We start from the raw sequence: 17,966 nt of genomic DNA, 5'->3' as shown, positions 1-17,966 counted from the left end.
CTTCATGAAGGAGGTCTTGAATGAGGAAGTCTTTATCTGCCATGACTTCATCTCCCAGCTCAAGCAGAGGAAGGATTCCACTGACCTTCGTTATTTCTCTGTCGGAGATGCAGCCTGTGTACAACGCTGAAATAAATGTCACCAACCCACAGGGAGAAACTCCAATCAGCCCTTTCAGAGTGGTGTGGTTCTTGAAGGTAGAGAACGTTTCAGACTGTAATGACGGCGTCTCCAGAGCAACTTCTGTGCAGTCCAAGATGACGCGGACATTTGGAGAGAACTTCAGAAATCTCTGAGGCATACTGGCTTTTACCTTCTCACGACTAATCCACAGGTTGATGGAAGAGAACACAATGAAGAGGTAGTTGGCCCAGGTGATGGTCACTCGGCTGACAGTAGCTATGCTGACTTGAAACATGTCAGCAATGATCTGCTCCTTCATGCCCACTGCTACCCTGAATGAGTACATCAGGAACTCATCAATCAGAGGCAGCAGTGGGCAGGGCTGGCTTCAGCACATGCTTCCTCTCCAAGTTTCTGTGCTCTGGTCCAGTACACAAGGAGTGATGCAGAGGGCGCAATGGACTCCCAGAAGATCCGGAACACACGTTCAGATGGAAATTTGGTGTAGAACCGGATCTGTTCATCAGAGGCACAGTAGCGGCTAAAAAGTATGGCAGACGAATCCACTTTCTGAAGTCTGGCCTCCAACTCCTTGATATAATCCAGAGCTTCATCAAGTGCACCTGTAAAACCACAACATAAATGATCAAAACATACGGTTAGCAACAAGTTTTAATTATATAGACATAACATTACTTCTGTGAACATCAATACATGTTGTGAGTCGCAGCATGTATGTATACAGCCATTGACTTCATCTCTCCACATAATCTCATAATAATGATTTCATTATTATGTCATAATAATAATCCAATTATTATCGTAATAGTTATATTTGACTGAAATTATCTTACAAATGTATACAATGTAGTATCTTTGACCTTTACCTGCGGGTGGTTGTGCCGTGTAGTCATGGTCCATCCTGGCTAGCTTCCTGAGAGAGGACCAACTGTTGTTTCTTAGCGCTCTGGAAAGAACACTCTCTCGTTGCTGGTGCACTGAAGTTATTCCAGGCGAAAAGGGAAGGAACAGTCCCTCTCTTAAGGCGGCTGGTGGTGGATCTGCTAACAAAATCCTCTGGTGTGAAGTGGCGGCTACATACGAAAGTGCTCCCTGTCTTTATGCAAAAGTCGGGACCTTCGTTTCTTCGGATCGCCTGGATCCACTGCTTCCGTCGGTCTGGGTCCGTGGGGAAGGCATGATAGGACAAATATGGCTGTTTTCTTGCTCCACATGAACAGCCAGGGACCGAACAAAAACAACTGCGTCGAGACTGAGCCATTTTCCTAGGCTACTAATGCTAACGCTATAGCCGCCGGAAGTTGTCCAACTCCACGTCCGCTTTAAAACCCGGAAGCGTGAGATCATGCAACTATCTTGAGGAGTTAAACGTCCAAAAGATTATGGTGAAAAGGTAAATATTATAAAAATTATGGGAATTATGAGATGGAAAAATGCACAGACCAGGTAAATAGTGAGAGTTGGAATAAGAATAGAATATTAATTATGTACTTTCCGGGAAATATAAGAAATAATTAAACTACTAAAAGGTATTATGGGGTTGAAAATGTGAAAATTGAGAATTAAAAACTAGAGAATTAAAAAAAAATAGAGAAAAAAAATAGAAAAATTACAAAACCAATCCTTAAGAAATAAAAAATAAAATGTTTAATAACTATATTCATTTAGGATTGTACTTAAAAAGGTAGACAAAAATTAAAAGTCAGGGTTAGCGGTTCATTAAATATCCCATATCCAACCTGAAAACAACTTTACTGTCGGTAACACAATGAAAACACTGGAATAAAGTTTGTTGTGGTCTGTGGGCTTTAAAGATGGCGCCGAGCGACTGCGCGAGACGTAAACGTCGTACGCAGTGACGTTGTTCCAAAGAAATTTGCTCAACTTTGATGTTTGGGACATTCATCAGCTTTTGTCAGTTTATTATTATTATTATTATTATTATTATTATTATTATTATTATTATTATTATTATTATTATTGTTGTTGTTGTTGTTGTTGTTGTTGTTATTATATTCCTTGTTACGTTTTGCGTCATACAGTCGGAAGAACAAACGATACAACAAAGAGAAAAAGAGAAGAAAATAAACACGACCTGAGGCGGTGATTTTTAACTTGTTGCAGCTCTCTCTTTCGCCAGTAGAGGGCACTATACCCTCCGTCAGTTCTGTAAACGTTTTAGGGGGCGCAGAGGGTGTGGACCTATCTCATTTTACCCAGAGATAACCACAAGCTGTATTACTAATAACTTCTTTTCTGACTGCATTACGACCAAATAAGCTGCAATTGTCAGGTATGTCTATTCTATAATATCAGTTTAAAAGTACTTCAGCAGTAAAAAAAGTGACTTTTGAGACATCAGTCAATTCAGCGGCACGTTCGAGAGAAACAGCCCATGGCGTCGGAATAGTTGGTTAGCTTGCTAGCAAAAACCTGCTTTCGTCTCATTTTCTCTTGCTTTCTTATTATATGACGTAGCCGTGGCACTGTTTCTGTTCAATATGGAGCAATAGAATAGTTCCGTCGTGTTTTACAGAGATTCACCGACTAGCTTTTAGCTTTCCTTCATGGTTGTTAGCTTGATAGCAGAGCGGCTAGCAGCTACTTTCAGTTGAGAACGGTGACAGCATATTGCTTGAGCGTTATTGACAGATTTACTCACTAATTCACACACAAATTCAATGCCAAGTGATAGTCTTGAAATGCTTTTAAACGACATAGAGCAGCATTACGTGTCATGAGGGTTTGTATTCACACAGCAGCTAAGCATAGCGTGTTACCTGTTACACTATTACTCAGTGATTAAAATGATTGAACACTTCCATCCTATTAGTGGTCACTTCCTACTTGATTATAACCCTGCCCAAACTTTCTATTTGTATTATTACACCTACATATGTTTTTAAATATAATCGCAAGAATAATTTAGAAGTTAAACAGAAAAAGTTCCTTCACCATGGTTTTCTTATAGTACCCTTAATGTTTTGAAAAGCATTCATTTTTACAACTTTCGCTGAAAACAACACGAGAAATCAGCATTCACTTGTAACCTTAATGTCCAATACGTGCTGCCATAGTTCCAACCAGCTCTACATACAGATGTGCATCTATAAAGTTAAATGGATTTTTATTGACTTGTTTTTGTGTTTTTATTCATGCATGGGTGTCCACTTCGAGAAACAACTGCAGTGTTACTTTACTAAAAGCATCAGCAAATTTTTTTTTAAAGTCCTATACTAAATAGAATTTAGCACCTGCTAGCTATTTTCTGATGGTTTTCTTTGGATAAATAATAAAAAAAATATCTGATTCCAGTTTTGACCAATTTTGGTTCGTTTCTAGAGAAGCAAATAAAAGTGCTGCAGCTTCTTTGGAATCGTCTGCCATAACCGGCCCTGTTGTTGCACTAGGAAATAGGGTGGTGAGATTGCAATAATCTTGGTAAATATGGAGATGATTATTCCAGTTTGAACAGACTTGCCCTTTTTTTACTTTGCTGTTTTCTGTTTTGTCAACCAGTCCTGTGAGCTTTTTTTTAATCTGGGATGCTTTTATCTGAAATGGCGATGTGGTTAAATGCAAATGGTGAGAGAGCATCTGATCCAAATAGCTGCACAGAGAACAAATGCAATCCACTTGGAAAATCATAGTTTTTCTAATATTGACCTTCAAGGATTAATTTTCAGGTTTCTACTTTTCAAGCTAAAGATCAGCTGACTATTTGACTAATCTGTCAAGATTTTTTCTTTTTAGTCAGTCACTTTAACTTATCTCTGTTTCATTTGAGGATCTTTAAGTCTTCACAAGTATACCCCTTCTTCTCAATCTGCAATCTATACAGTCATTTTCACCCTGATGCCGCCACATTTTCACAAACATTTATAAAATAAATGTGAGAGTGGAAAACACTATTTTTACAATATATTCCTGCTTGCGATTTAAAATGTCAGTTAGGCCTAAAATATATTGGTTATTGACAAACTACACCTTATAGCTTCTTTCACCATTTTTCTGTTTGTGAAAAAACAAAACAAAAAAACAGGTGATTTAATTTTTTTTGTGTCCATCTGTATGCAAGCAAACTACAAAAGACTGAAGCCAAATTGACTTATTTTACACTAAACAAAGACTTGCGTTTTAAAAAAAAAAAGTGCTTCACATATGCAATATTTTGTTTTAAAAGGAAATTAATTTAAAGTATACTGGTAATCTCCAGTGTGAGTAGTTATTTTAGTGGCACACCACGTCTCTGCAAAACTCACTGAAACTACAACGCATACCGATTTTCATTGGTGTATTTTAGATATTAACTCATTCACATATGGATAATGTATTTATGTGACAAATAAAATTTTCTGTTGACATTTTTTGTTATCAGCTATGTCGACGAGTCGTTGGATTCTAACATGAAGGGATGGTTTAACATTGCTCTGTATCAAAACGCTGCATTCATGTTTTCTTTCTATTACAATTTTGAATTATGTGCATCAAAATGAAACACTACACACAGAATTCACCAAATCATTTTTATTCTTGTCTCTCTTTTTCTAGAGTTTCCTAAGTGCTGCCCACCATTTCTGAAAGAGGCCCAGATGAGGGACTAACGCTTGCCGACACTCGCCTGAACTCCTCAGGTCGTCCAGCTTTATAATCTCATACCTTTATACCTGAAAGGAAGTAGCAGCAGAAGAAGAAGAGTTCATCAAGCAGAATGGATGATATATTCACACAGTGCCGGGAAGGCAACGCGGTAGCAGTTCGCTTATGGCTGGACAACACAGAGAACGACCTCAATCAGGGGTGAGTTAGCATAAAATGAAATGCATTATCCTCACTTAAGATTCTTGACTTTTTCTACGATTTATTAAATATGCAGACTTTTTCTAACAGTTGAGTCATGTCACAACTGGTGTATGTGATCTAGATCAGAATCTGAAAGAAGCAGAGTTTTCCACATTCTTGTAGTGGATCTGTGATGCTGGCTCACAGCCCGCCTCCCCTGTCCCAACGGAGACTCTGGCCTTAAACTCAACTCATTTCCTCACTACGCCGTGTTTATGCCCAAACGCACCAGAATAGCTCACAAGCTTGGTTTTAGACAGGAAGCAAGCCATTTTACAGGAAGCATCTATATAGAGAGAGTAGAACTGAATTCACATCAATGGGTTCAGCAGAATACAGGAAACAATTGTTGGTCATGATGATCATTCGTATTTTTCAAATCATCAATTATTCTGATGATTAATTGGTTAATCATAGAAAAAATCTCATATTCAAAATAGTCTTTATTTAACAATTTAAGCCTTTTTTATATATAAAATCTTAAAAATCCATTAAGTGTTGCAAATAAACAAATTTATTATCTTTTCTAAATAAAAAAAAAATACATTGTATGACCTGAAATGTAATAACAGCGTTTATGTTTCTAGTGAAGGCTTCATAATTCATAGCAAATGAAATGCATCTAAAAAAATACTTTTAACATCATCATGTGAAAGACTGACTACTTTCTGCTCGACCTGAAATCGGATGAAGCATTTAATAATTGGACGGTAAAATGTCCTTATAAGGACTTTCTAAAATCTTTATTTTATTATTTTTTTTACAGAATGTGACCCAGGTGAAGAGATAAAACTGTCATTTGAAGAGTTCTGGGTTGAATTTATATGGTTGTGACCTCCTCTTGTGATTTTTTGAAAAAATATATGTTTTCTCTCTTTCTGTCTCTTTTGAAGCAGTCTGAGTAAAGTGAGCCTGCGTCAACATGCCTTCCTATTTGTGACCGGCCCATTAGCTAATTACATGTCGAGTTCCCTTTTCCGTCGGCTATGCCTCCTCCATTTTAGGAAACAAATTTCGTCATATGCTTTTTCAAGAGTTTAACTTTATTTTGACATTCTTGTTTCTGTTTTTAGTAAAAGCTGACTGTAAACAGCTCCATTGGGACTGAAGCTATAACACCGTGCTTCTTCCTTGATGACTGTGTGTTTTAATCTGATGCAGATCCCAGACAAAGAGTCGTCGTGGAATGCTGAATCTCCTTATAAGGAGTAAAATACGGGCCTCGAGGAAGCTGTTTACCTCCCCCACCTCGCATTGGGGGGTTGAGGGGATTGTTGTGGGCAGGCCTGGGAGAAAATGACCATTTTTCTGTTTGTGTATGAAGACAAATCCTGAACATTTTTAAAAGTTCCGGATTTTTCCCTCCCACAGGCCAGAGATGGCTTCCCAGAAAACTAGACACTGTATATCTTTGAAATCGCATTAAATCACTTTGAATACTTTGGTAGAGAGTTGCAGCATCTTGTAAACCTCTGAACATTTTAGTAGCAGTAGCGAGCCACATGCACAGCTGTATTAACAGAGTAAATCTGTCTGGGTTTAGTCAGAAGAGCAAAACATTGAGACAAAAAATTGTAAGAAGATTGTGTTCCTTTTTCTTTGGATGACAGATATAGAGCAGAAGAGCAAGATGGAAAAGGGAAGACATGGGGGGAAAGAAATTATATTAAACATTTTTTTGACCAATCCAACAGTATCTGGGTTTAATCTGTCAAACAGAAGAGCAGCAAATGGAAACTATTGACTGTTTTTCTATCAGAAAAATTTTATAGAATAATAGAATGCTAATAGTAGAATGCTTCTACTACATTAACCCTATGCACTTTAGTTGTACATTCACATCTTAAGATAAGAAAAAAGGCTTCTTTTTTTTTTTGTTTGCCAAAGTCATTAAACATATTCTTAGCAGGATCAAAACTTCGTAAGGAGCTGCAACTACCAATTACTTTTGGTGGATTATTCTATCAGTTATGCTGGGAATTAATCAGATTTTAAAAAATGCTGCATTCTGCAGATTTTTCATCTGACCATTTTCATCTTTTATGCAATATATACACTTTATTGCCTAAAATGAATTCTTTTAGTGAATTCGAAGCAGTTTAAGCTAACGCCACTTGAGGAGGTTTTGGTAAAGCATATTTACTGACAACGGTGTTTTTTATCTTTAATGCAAAGTTCATGTGGGTATCTAAAATGCACATTCATTAATTAGTGGTTTTTCTGCCAATGGCCTTTTGAGTCTTTGTGCACCAGTTAAGAGATGATCAATGTCTGACTTAGTTAACAATTATTTGAATAATTGCAACTATGCAACTAATACGACTAAATGCTTCAGGCAGGTCTTGAGCAATATGTGAGTTTGTTGTTGTTGTTGTTTTTTTTGCTCATGTGTTGTAAACATACAAATACAATTAAGTCATAGGCAAACAATTTACAAGAAAAAGATTAGAAAAGCAGATCATATCAAAATACTTGTTAGTGATTGTGGCTTTTGACATATTGAAATGTTTTTTTTGTCCTTAGCTGAGGCCTGTCATGCGATCTGGCAGCAGTGACGGTGCAGAGACAGATAGGGTGCAGACAGAGGCTTTTCCTCTGGCTCTTCAGTCTGCCAGGCTGAGCTGTGCTAGCAGGTGGAAATGCCTGAAATAAATGGCTGTGGTCAGGACGGGGCGGGGGCAAAGGCGGGGGAGACCCTGGCCCTCCACTGCCTCTGGATTTAGAGGATAAAGTCAGCTTCTGAGTAAATCCGTTCTATATGGGAAACCCGGGGGCTGAGCTGGACTTAGAAGGGACCTTAAAAGTCACAACTTTCTAAGCTGTCGTCTATATTTGCTTTGGCTGGGTGAGATTTTAGAAGCTTTGTGAAAGTCAGTCTGGTCCTCGCATTTTGAAACAAGAAGTTCAGCAACAATCAGGATTAAAATATTAGAACCCAAACAATAACAATAGTTTCTCATTTTACCCCAGGTAGAAATCTACTTATATTACCAAATAGCTGAATTACTGCCAGGGTTAGTTTGGGTAGATCCTTGTATTTGAAAATGTTGCCTTATAGAAAGAAGCCTGTAGCCAATTAACTAAATCAATGGTCGCAGCTTGACAGATTTAAAACGCTGTTGCCCTAATATTATTTTTGAATGGTCTTCATTTAGTTTGTTTGAAATGACTGACTTCTGTTTTTTTTGTTTTTTTTTATTGAATGGAAATATTTCCAGAGCCATTTTATCTCTTTTCTTTAAGCAAACAAAAAAGTGTAGCACTGTTCTTTCAGCCAGCTGAAGCACTGGTGTAGCCACAAAACCACCTTAGTTTAAATTGCTGGCACCAAGTCGTCTAGGGTTTGCTACTAGACTCAATTAATCATATTTTAATCAAATAATATATCAACAGAAAAAGTAACATTTTCCATTCAAAAACCCATTTATACTGATAAATTATTGAGTAGACAGACATGTGAGCTCAGCAAAGACACTTTTAATGCAATAAAATCAGTGTGATTAATTGATTAAAACAAATGCTTTAAAGTCCTGGCCCTGACACCATTACATTGTGTAGCGTGTTTTGTACAAACCGCTTTAGAAAAACACAACCATTAACTTCACCACTCTACCTCCTGACCCCTGGCAGAGCGGGTTGTGGGGCAGAAACCTAATAAAACCTTGGACCTCAGACTCTGGGGAGTATTTTTCACAAGCAAAATCTAATGAGTCTTCGGGACTTGGCCTTTTGGTCTGAGAGGAAATTGCCCTCTGAGTGGACCTGGTGTAATTGCAGCGGGCCGCACAGATAGCGGTCTGTTGGGGGACTGAGGGTCTCTGTGGGTCTCTTGAGGCTCGGCTCTGCAGGATGTTTGAATTCAACTCGAACTGATGATTGGGGTGGGGGCGAAAGATTCACATTCCTTCAGCTCTCACATCCTTTTATTATGCTGACTGCCTACTTAAGGCTTTAATATATGTGCATACTTTCATGAACACTGTGCTGTGTTTTTGGTTCCCAAGCTGCAGCAGGAAAGTATGCCGAGAGTCAAATTTTTGAACTGTGCTCTTTTGGTTTTCTGTAAAAAAAGTGAGTAGACGTGGGAGAGAGGATAAATGAGCGTAGGGAGGGCACTTCATAAGAAAGGAGGATGTGACAGAGAGACCAGAGGAAGTGAGGAATTACAAACTTCCACTTGGCAGCTGGAGCTGGTTTTAGCATCACTGATGCAGGAAGTCTCATCAGGCCTTAAAATGTCTCATTTAAGATAACAACTTTGTAAACATTTAAAGTTAGCTTTTTCTGACTGACACTCAGTCACCCTGTCTCCTAATCTCTGTCTTTATCTGTTTGTCATTGGGGCGACTATCATATCAAGGCCACTGTCCTTGATGCTTTGCAGCCTATGTCTGTGCGACAAGCAGGAATAACGAGTTCCACACTTCTTATCCATGTTTTCCTCTGTGTTATATCAGCTGGGATACTTTTCTAGGGATGAAGTAAGAAAAAAATTACAAAAATAACATGTCGGGGAGGTTCTAAGTTGTATTATTTCTATCAACAAAAGGCTTTACCGATAACACCAAGATCTACAGCTTAGTCAGGGTGTCTGCACATCCTTTAAGTCTTAAATTTATAAAAATAAATATGTACATTGGCTATAAATACGTCAATCGCAGCTCTTTTAAATTTTAAATTTTGTCTTGTACATCCTAAGATACATTCTGGTGGATTGAGGCGGTTGAGGCTAACAAGCTGCTCATATGATTTTGCTGGCTAGCTAGTTTTTCTGTATATATTATAGGTAAGTGCAAATGTATCACCCGTTCGTCTTCACTATTGGCTCACTTGTCAACCCGCACGATGCTACGTTCATTTTGCTTAGAGGTTTTGTGGATTTTAAATGTGGTGGTAAAAGCCTATTGAATAATTTAATGTGTGTACAGCTAAGAAGGTTTTGAGAAGGAGTAGAGCATGAAACCAAATGAGAATAGAAAACTAAAAATCGAGACATGATGATAAAAGGAAAAAATGAAAATGAATTCTTAACATCTTCGACTAAAGTGAAAATGTAACAAGATTTTGGGTTGGTCTCACAAGAACTACCACATATTCCTCAACAGTTTTTCATACTTACTATAAGAACAATATGCAGTTACTACATTTCTGTCATGATACAGGTCTGAGATTTAATTCATAATGGTCTTAAAAGCTATTTAAGTCTGAGCTGGTGAAACCTGTAGAAACCCTGCTACTATACCTTGTAAAGGTTCCAAAACTCTTCAAGTTTTGAGTGTTTTTTTATGTTCACAACATTTTAGTTCATAGTTGTGAACTAAAATGTTATGCAAAATATAAAAAAAAATGTCCTCTGCATTGGTATTCTTTAAGTATTATTTTTGTTCCTATTTTTGATGCAAATAAAGCTGTGTGTTTTTAGATCTTTACCAGCTTCACACATCTGAAATATTTGCACATTCAAGATTGGGGTCCTTTCTTGAGTCTTGCATTGACCCAGTTTACACTGAGCTCAATACTGGCTCCCTTTTCCCCCACACTTACATTAGGACCAGATTTGTAGAGTTCACAACTAACAGCTGTCCCTCTGTGGATCTACTTCAGCCGTTTATCCGTTTGTCCGTTGCAGAGACGACCATGGTTTCAGTCCCCTCCACTGGGCATGCAGGGAAGGACGCTCAAACGTGGTGGACATGCTCATCATGAGAGGAGCGCGCATCAACGTCATGAACCGTGGAGACGACACACCACTGCACCTGGCCGCCAGTCATGGACATCGGGACATCGTGGGGAAGGTGGGGGTTCATGTAAACACAAAGAGATACTTTTAGGATTACATATCTGGTCAAACATTTCCGAAAATGGTCATATTCTCTTTAGCACAGAGATATAAAAGGCTGAGTGAACACAGTTAGTCATACCCTGAACTCTGGCTGAATTTGATGAAACTAGACGCTTGGACAAGCATTATGACTAACAATAGTTTCTCAAAAACAAACTTGAGATGAAGCACTGTCTGAGCAAGTCCTGCTGTTTCAATCCAGGATATTGTGAAATCCTTAATGATGTAATCTAAACAGTCATAAATTCAGTGGCGCTTGTCTATTCTTGTGCTGCATCCATTAACAGCTGAAACTACTGTGTTGTTAAAGAACTTATTGCCACACTGTGCAGCTAGAACAAGCATGTTTTAGTATAAGGCCATAGTTTTCATCTGGTTCTAGAGGACACTGGTAAGCTAAGGCAGCACAGCCAGCACACAGTTGGTAAAATAATTAAAATTATAAAGCACTTTAGTGAAAAATCTTCACATTTAGTTTAAGAACTTTTATTAAAACTTCTCTGTGGCCTGACAATATAATATGAGACAGATAATCTGTGAAAAATCATTCCTGTGTACGTGCTGTTTACCCTACCCTCTCATTCTTTGCAAGGCTACAAACCTTAGTCTGCCTCTCATGATAAAGCCAGTTAGCCACCAACTATTTAATGATTTTCCTGTAATGTGAAGTTGTTGTTCTGCCATTAGCACAGCTTAAGCACATACACATGTGTGATTGACAGTTGTAAGACCCTCCCCCTGCCTCTGTTTGGTTGTTTCTGACCAGGAGCAGTGTGTTTCTGCAGATGGCAGTAGAACAACAGAGGAACATCTTTCTTTCCTTTTTTTTTTTTTTCCAGATCATCTGTCTTAAGCTGTCACTAAATAGTTACAGTTTGAACAAATTAGAAACAAATGATATTTTTATAAAAGGTACATGCTCCAGCTTTAGGAACCAGATATTTATAACATGAGCGTGCAGGTCTTGCATTCGCGCCCCCAAACGACTGCTATATGACTGGCTAACAGTTAAATCTTTAGTACAGGAAAAACTAGCAAATGTATTTGAGTTGTTTTATCACAATCTTCTAAGATGCATATTAAAAACTACTTTACTGTTTTTTAACGCGTAATATGGATGATGTTGTATAACTTCATTCATTTCTTGCATCTGCCAAGTTCCTGCACCACAGATTAAAATTCCCACTTGGTAAATATCTTTGTTGGTTTATGATACAAGTGGCATCATTGAAGGCATCTCCTTTTAGAATAGCTGCTAAGCATCCCAAGAGTTTAATATTAGATCTGTTTCAATACTGTTGGTATGTGTCCACAGGCAAAAAAAGAAAAACCTTCCCTGTCTTCTTTTTCTTTCTTTTTTTCCTCGGCACCCTACAGGTTCATGTTTGTTTAAAGCCCAAACATGATCCGAGTCGCCTGCCTTCAGATATAATCTGTCGTTTCTTCTTCTTTTAGTTGATCCAGTGCAAAGCGGACACCAATGCAGTCAACGAGCACGGCAACACACCACTGCATTATGCCTGCTTCTGGGGACATAACCAAGTGGCTGATGTAGGTGCTCCCCCTAGTGGTGATGAATCAAAATGGCATTAAAATGTTGCTCACTGTAATGTTTGTTTTCTTTTGTTTTTTTTTTCAGGATCTTGTGAATAGTAGCGCTCTGGTGAGCATCTGTAACAAATATGGAGAAACGCCTATGGATAAAGCAAAACCTGAGCTGCGGGAACTCCTCAGAGGTGACGACACTTGTCGGATTGTCACAAGTTTTAAAAAGATAGATTTATTGGTTTAAGATGGCATTGCTGGTTCTGCTTCTTCCAGAAAAGGCAGAGAAAATGGGGCAGAGCCTAGCTAAAATACCCTTCAAGGATTCGTTCTGGAAAGGCACCACCCGAACCCGACCGCGTGAGTCCCAGGAACACACAACCCAATTATTAGCTGACCGCCTTTAAATTGGAAAAAGTGCTGAATGAAGGAAGACTTGTTCCATTTCAGCCTCCATCTTCCTTTTTTTTAGTTTCCTGTGGCTTTTTTTTCCTTCCTACATTTTAACTTTACTGATTATTTGTTTTTGTCTGTGCTTTCACTTCTATAAACATTTTTTTTTTCTCATCTTGTGTTTTTAGGCAACGGTACTTTAAACAAGCTGGCGGGGATCGACCACAGGCAGCTTTCCTTCACCGAAAAAAGAAACGAAAACCATTCTGGAGAGGTGTTTCACATCATAGTGTATTTTACTCCCGCTTTATTTACGTCTCGCTCTGCCGATGACAACATTTAAATCCACATGTTTCTCTCCGTTTGTTTCTCGTGCCTAGCTGTGGCAGGGGCGTTGGCAAGGTAACGAAATCGCTGTTAAGGTGCTAAAAATTCGTGACTGGACTCCGAGGAAGAGCAGAGACTTTAACGAGGAATATCCCAAACTCAGGTTTCTATTGCGTTAAAAACATTTTGACTTCTGTCATTTCTTCTCTGTGCTCACTCATGTGTCTGTTTTCATTTTCGGAGCAATATTGATGTGAAATGTTTGTCCGTTCACCCCGTGTCTGTCTCCCCTCAACCCCACCCACACTGGCTTCACCCACCCAGGATTTTTTCCCACCCAAACGTCCTGCCTATGTTGGGAGCATGTCCGTCTCCTCCCGCCCCTCACCCCATCATCATTACACACTGGATGCCTTGTGGCTCCCTCTACAAAGTGCTCCATGAAGGCACCAGTGAGTATTTCCACTCTGATCAGGCTCCATACGTGTCTTCACTCTGCAGTGGCTTTCATTTCCACTATGAACTTTATTTACAACCACCCACTTGAACGCACGTTAAAGGGACAGACCGGTATAAAGTTATGCGTCTTTCGGATGTAAACAGAAAAAGATGCATATTAGAGTTAGGTTTTATCAACAAGGCAGTTCAAAGTGCTTTATACCATAAAAACACAACACAGTCAGCTTTTATGAAACTTTACGTTTTGTCAAATGCCATCATCGAGATCGTCAATGATCTCGATGATGGCACATTGATCAAATATGTTGATCAATGTTCCAGTTATTATGACTAAAAAGGCAGCTTTAAACAGGTGTGATTTTAGTGGTGGTTTAGAAGAACTTAGTGTTTTGACTGTTTTGCAGTTTTCTGGAACTTGGTTCCAGATTAATGGTTAATAGAAGATGAATGCTGCTTCTCCATGTTTGGTTCTGGTTCTGGGGACTCAGACCAGAACCAGCAGACCTGACAGGTCTGGAGGGTTGATACAACAACAGCAGATCTGTAATGTGCTTTGGAGCCATTCAGTGATTTTTAAACTAAGTTTAGTGGGCTGATGTGCTTTGTCTTGCTACATGAGAAGCAATCATTGTGGATTGATTGTAGTTTTTCCTTTTTTTTTCTTAAGGTAGAGCTGTGAAGATATGATTGCATTCATTTTATGTATTTATTTCAAGCAGGTTTTAAAAGACAAGAGAACAAGAAATCAGTGGGGCAGAGAAACGGAAAAAAGTATATGCATACATAACCAAGAACAAAATATTTGTTCACCACTACTTTTCTGTTTGAAAAGTAGTTTTCTGTTAATCAATGCAACTAAAGATAAACACATAGATTTTTTTCTTGATGTGGCTGGAACTTTAGTCCTTTAATCCCAGAAATGTTCTCTATGTGATCGAAAGCCGACTTTGTTACTGCCTTTGGGTATCTGAAGGTTCAGGTCTGGGTCCATCACTCCACCCACATTCTGGCCCTGATCACTAGTTTCTAGCTGTAATAAGCTGTAATTATCCTTCACCATTATGAGGTATTTGGTCTGTCATTTAAAATCCCTTGCAACCTGAAAAAAAAGGTAAATGTTTTAGGCAGTAGGGATACTTTTGCAAAGCACTGCAAGTCATTTGCAGGAGTTTTGCATCTATTTTCGTTGTCATTATGTTGTCGTCCCTTTTGTTTTTAACCCATCCTTCTCCTGTCATTCTACTGCTTGACTAAAGTAGTCCAAAGCTTTAATTTCTCGTTCCTCCTCCTGCTGCCAGACTTCGTGGTGGACCAGACGCAGGCAGTCAAGTTTGCTCTTGACATTGCATCCGGAATGGCCTTCTTACACACGCTGGAGCCCATGATCCCTCGTCATCATCTTAACAGCAAAAGTATCATGGTGAGTAACGCGGAAATGATTCACCTTAATGATTATTAAAGTAATCATCAATCAAATATAATTTAGCAATCAGTTCATCTTTAACTGGCTTATTTACTGGAATGAGTGTGTTAGTAAGTCAGCAAATTGCATATTTTAGTGTTTATACTCCAAAACTTTACAAAAAATACAAACATTTTACATTTAAGATGAAAATCCTTCTTTGTTCGTCACTATGATCACCCAGAAATCTTCAAGTAGCAGTTTTAGCTTCACCTGCTTCAAATTCTGTCAATAAATCTTCTATTAAAGCAACTTTTACTATCACGAATAATCGGTTTATAGAAATGAAGAGTCAACAGAGTACCCATGCACCGTATTGCTGCATCCTTTTCTATAAATTATCTGGCTCAATCAAATATTTATTTAATATCATTTTTAAAATGTAATCATTTGTTAATTTGCATAAATCTGCAGAATGTGTCGATTTTATTCTTTTTCTCCCTATCGGATTAATCGGCAGAATTTTCCAGAGAATAATCTGTAACTAAAATAATCATAAGCATCAGCCCTAATGGTAATAATAATGTTTTCCTATCAAAGGCTTAGCCTCTTGTATGTTGCAGCGTCCGATCACAGAGCTATTCAGTTCATTTTCTTTCTTTTTCTTGCAGATAGACGAAGACTTGACAGCGAGGATCAGCATGGCCGATGTCAAGTTCTCCTTCCAGTGTCCCGGCAGGATGTACTCGCCTGCATGGGTCGCCCCTGAGGGTAAGCATCACTTCTAACGAGACCGATCCAAACCGACAGCCGAAGCCACACCAGATCAGGGGGAAACGATGGATGCAGGAAACTACACTCTGACTCAGAGCCTAATGACATCTGGAGCTGATTTCCCCGTTCAGATACAGAGAAATATGAGCAACTTGCAAACATAAAGCTATTAGAGAATAGTGACAACAAGCAGGGCATGTTTACAGCAGACATGAAAACTCTTGACTGCAGCCTGTGAAAATGCATCATATACAACTACGGTGGCCTTGAAGTACAAATCTTTAAAAATAGCTACACATTGAAAAATGCAACACTAACTAAGCACAACTATAAATTAAGAAAACATGACAGATATTTTGATTTACAAAAATCTCACACACCTTCTTGACTTTTATGTACATTCTAATAGATTCACCTTAATATCCATTATTAGCAAATAAAATATTATGAGTTAACTTTTACTGTTTTTGTATGTTTGTTTGTTTTTGTTGTATTTGTGGTTGTCAGCCCTGCAGAAGAAGCCTGAAGAAATTAACCGTCGTTCTGCCGACATGTGGAGCTTTGCCATCCTGCTGTGGGAGCTGGTGACCAGAGAAGTTCCATTCGCTGATTTGTCCAACATGGAGATCGGCATGAAGGTCTGCAGCAATCAGAACTCAGCAATTTTCTTTTTTATTATTGATTAATGCGACATAAACACACACCTTTTATGTTTTGTTAAATCTCAGATCGCCTTGGAAGGTTTGAGGCCCACCATCCCTCCTGGCATCTCTCCACACATATGTAAACTCATGAAGATCTGCATGAACGAAGACCCGGCTAAAAGGCCCAAATTTGACATGATTGTGCCAATTTTGGAAAAAATGCAGGACAAGTGAAAAAGAAAAAAGAAAAAAAAATCTGCTTACCGCTCTCCTTCGTCAAACAGTTTCAGTCCCTGGATAACCTTAAAACCGGATGAGACTCTGAGTCTAGAAACGGTGTTTTGGTGCTTACCAGTATTGCCTTAAACTCTTACTGCTACACTCCTCTCCACTGTAGCCTCGGCTTTCTGAGATGACTGGAGCAGAAGTCCCTTCTTTTGTATTTTTTTTTTTTGTCCAGTGTAATAATTATGTTACTGTGTTTGCCTCGTATGTCTTTGCATCTTCTAAACTGTAATTATGCGGATCGAGTTCAATCTTTTCCTCGTCACTAAATAACCTGTGGAGCTCAGCATGGTGATCCGTCAGAAAGGCTTTCTTTTATCACCACTGTAAATGCTTCTGATTAAAGAAATAACGGATTAACCCAAAACATATCTTGTGGGGAGAGAAGTTGAATGTCGGTTGTTTTTGCAGTGTCAAGAAACTATATGCAAAGAACAAGCATGCCAAATGTCAGAGGTTAGTATTGAGTCATTTAAGCTGACTGAACCTGAAAGGTTGTGTTTCAGTGAAGGCTGCGTGGTGCGTTCATGAACACAAATCACCTCTGTCGGCCATTGCTTCTTGACGACAAACGGTTTACAGCTCAGCAGACGAACCTCTTTGCCAACACTGGGAAAAGACGTTTGATAATGAATCCCGGGATCAGCTTTTAACTTGATTGTTTGTGTTGGGTTTAAATGTTATTATATTCATGTAATCTCAGTACCTACCCCTCAATTTTATCTGATTAATCAAAAAGCAGTCAGCCAATATGACAACAGCTTATTGCAAGTTTTTTTTTTTTTTTTGAATCAGAAATATTTTCACTCTCCTAAAATGCCACAGTTTGCCGTGTTTGTGACGCCGTTTGTTGGAGTCAAAAACGCCAGCATTTTTCTGACTGACTTTAGAAAGAACTGCTACCGCAGGCACGTTAAAGGGCAGAGTTGATGTCTTTCAAAGTCAAATTACTGAGTCTTGGTGTTTGTTTGTTTCTCTGGAACTAGTTTTTCCTAAAGTCATGGCTTGTTGCCTCTACCTGCTCGCTTCCTGCGCTGAATCATAAAATCAAGAACGAGAAAGACAAATGTATGTATTTATATATAAGAATATTAAAAAGGAGCTGTATCAATAAATATAATGTGTCATCTATGATTGAGGTTACCCTGACAGCACAAAAACATCATGCAGATCGTGTGCTAGAAATGTATGATTATGTCACAGTGGACATTTTCAGTCGCTCCAAAATTAGAATTAATGTTTACCTAACATGACATAAACTAATAAACTACACAGCCAAGTAGAGGTTCATTTAATTTTTTTGTTTTCA

At 38.5% G+C, this 17,966-nt stretch overlaps 2 protein-coding genes across 2 annotated transcripts in view; both read left to right on the top strand.

The window, feature by feature from the left end:
* Positions 1-2,323: 2,323 nt before the first annotated feature.
* Positions 2,324-17,881, top strand: LOC129369828 (integrin-linked protein kinase). The gene is made up of 13 exons (XM_055045476.1): positions 2,324-2,437; positions 4,696-4,944; positions 10,616-10,781; positions 12,284-12,379; positions 12,468-12,564; positions 12,650-12,733; positions 12,955-13,040; positions 13,147-13,256; positions 13,418-13,545; positions 14,851-14,972; positions 15,626-15,725; positions 16,236-16,366; positions 16,457-17,881. The coding sequence occupies exons 2-13, from the start codon at positions 4,856-4,858 to the stop codon at positions 16,604-16,606; spliced, it is 1,359 nt and encodes a 452-aa protein (XP_054901451.1). The 5' UTR covers positions 2,324-2,437; positions 4,696-4,855; the 3' UTR covers positions 16,607-17,881.
* Positions 17,474-17,966, top strand: part of apbb1 (amyloid beta (A4) precursor protein-binding, family B, member 1 (Fe65)) — a 13,620-nt gene continuing 13,127 nt past the window's right edge. Inside the window, 1 exon segment of the mRNA XM_055045293.1 lies at positions 17,474-17,565. Coding sequence (XP_054901268.1) covers positions 17,474-17,565 — 92 coding nt within the window.

This window comes from Poeciliopsis prolifica, unplaced genomic scaffold (assembly GCF_027474105.1).
Source record: "Poeciliopsis prolifica strain line A6 unplaced genomic scaffold, Auburn_PproV2 SCAFFOLD022, whole genome shotgun sequence".
In the NCBI taxonomy this organism is placed as follows: domain Eukaryota; kingdom Metazoa; phylum Chordata; class Actinopteri; order Cyprinodontiformes; family Poeciliidae; genus Poeciliopsis; species Poeciliopsis prolifica.
The sequence above is the reverse complement of the archived record's forward strand: the minus strand, read 5'-3'. Positions and strand labels throughout refer to the sequence as shown.

What these genes read in the sequence shown, in the direction of transcription:
- LOC129369828 (XM_055045476.1), top strand. Translation starts at nt 4,856, where the DNA reads ATGGATGATATATTCACACAGTGCCGGGAAGGCAACGCGGTAGCAGTT. An exon ending in GACATAACCAAGTGGCTGAT is followed by an intron (nt 12,380 to 12,467) that starts GTAGGTGCTCCC and finishes TTTTTTTTTCAG; the next exon opens with GATCTTGTGAATAGTAGCGC. An exon ending in GCTGCGGGAACTCCTCAGAG is followed by an intron (nt 12,565 to 12,649) that starts GTGACGACACTT and finishes TGCTTCTTCCAG; the next exon opens with AAAAGGCAGAGAAAATGGGG.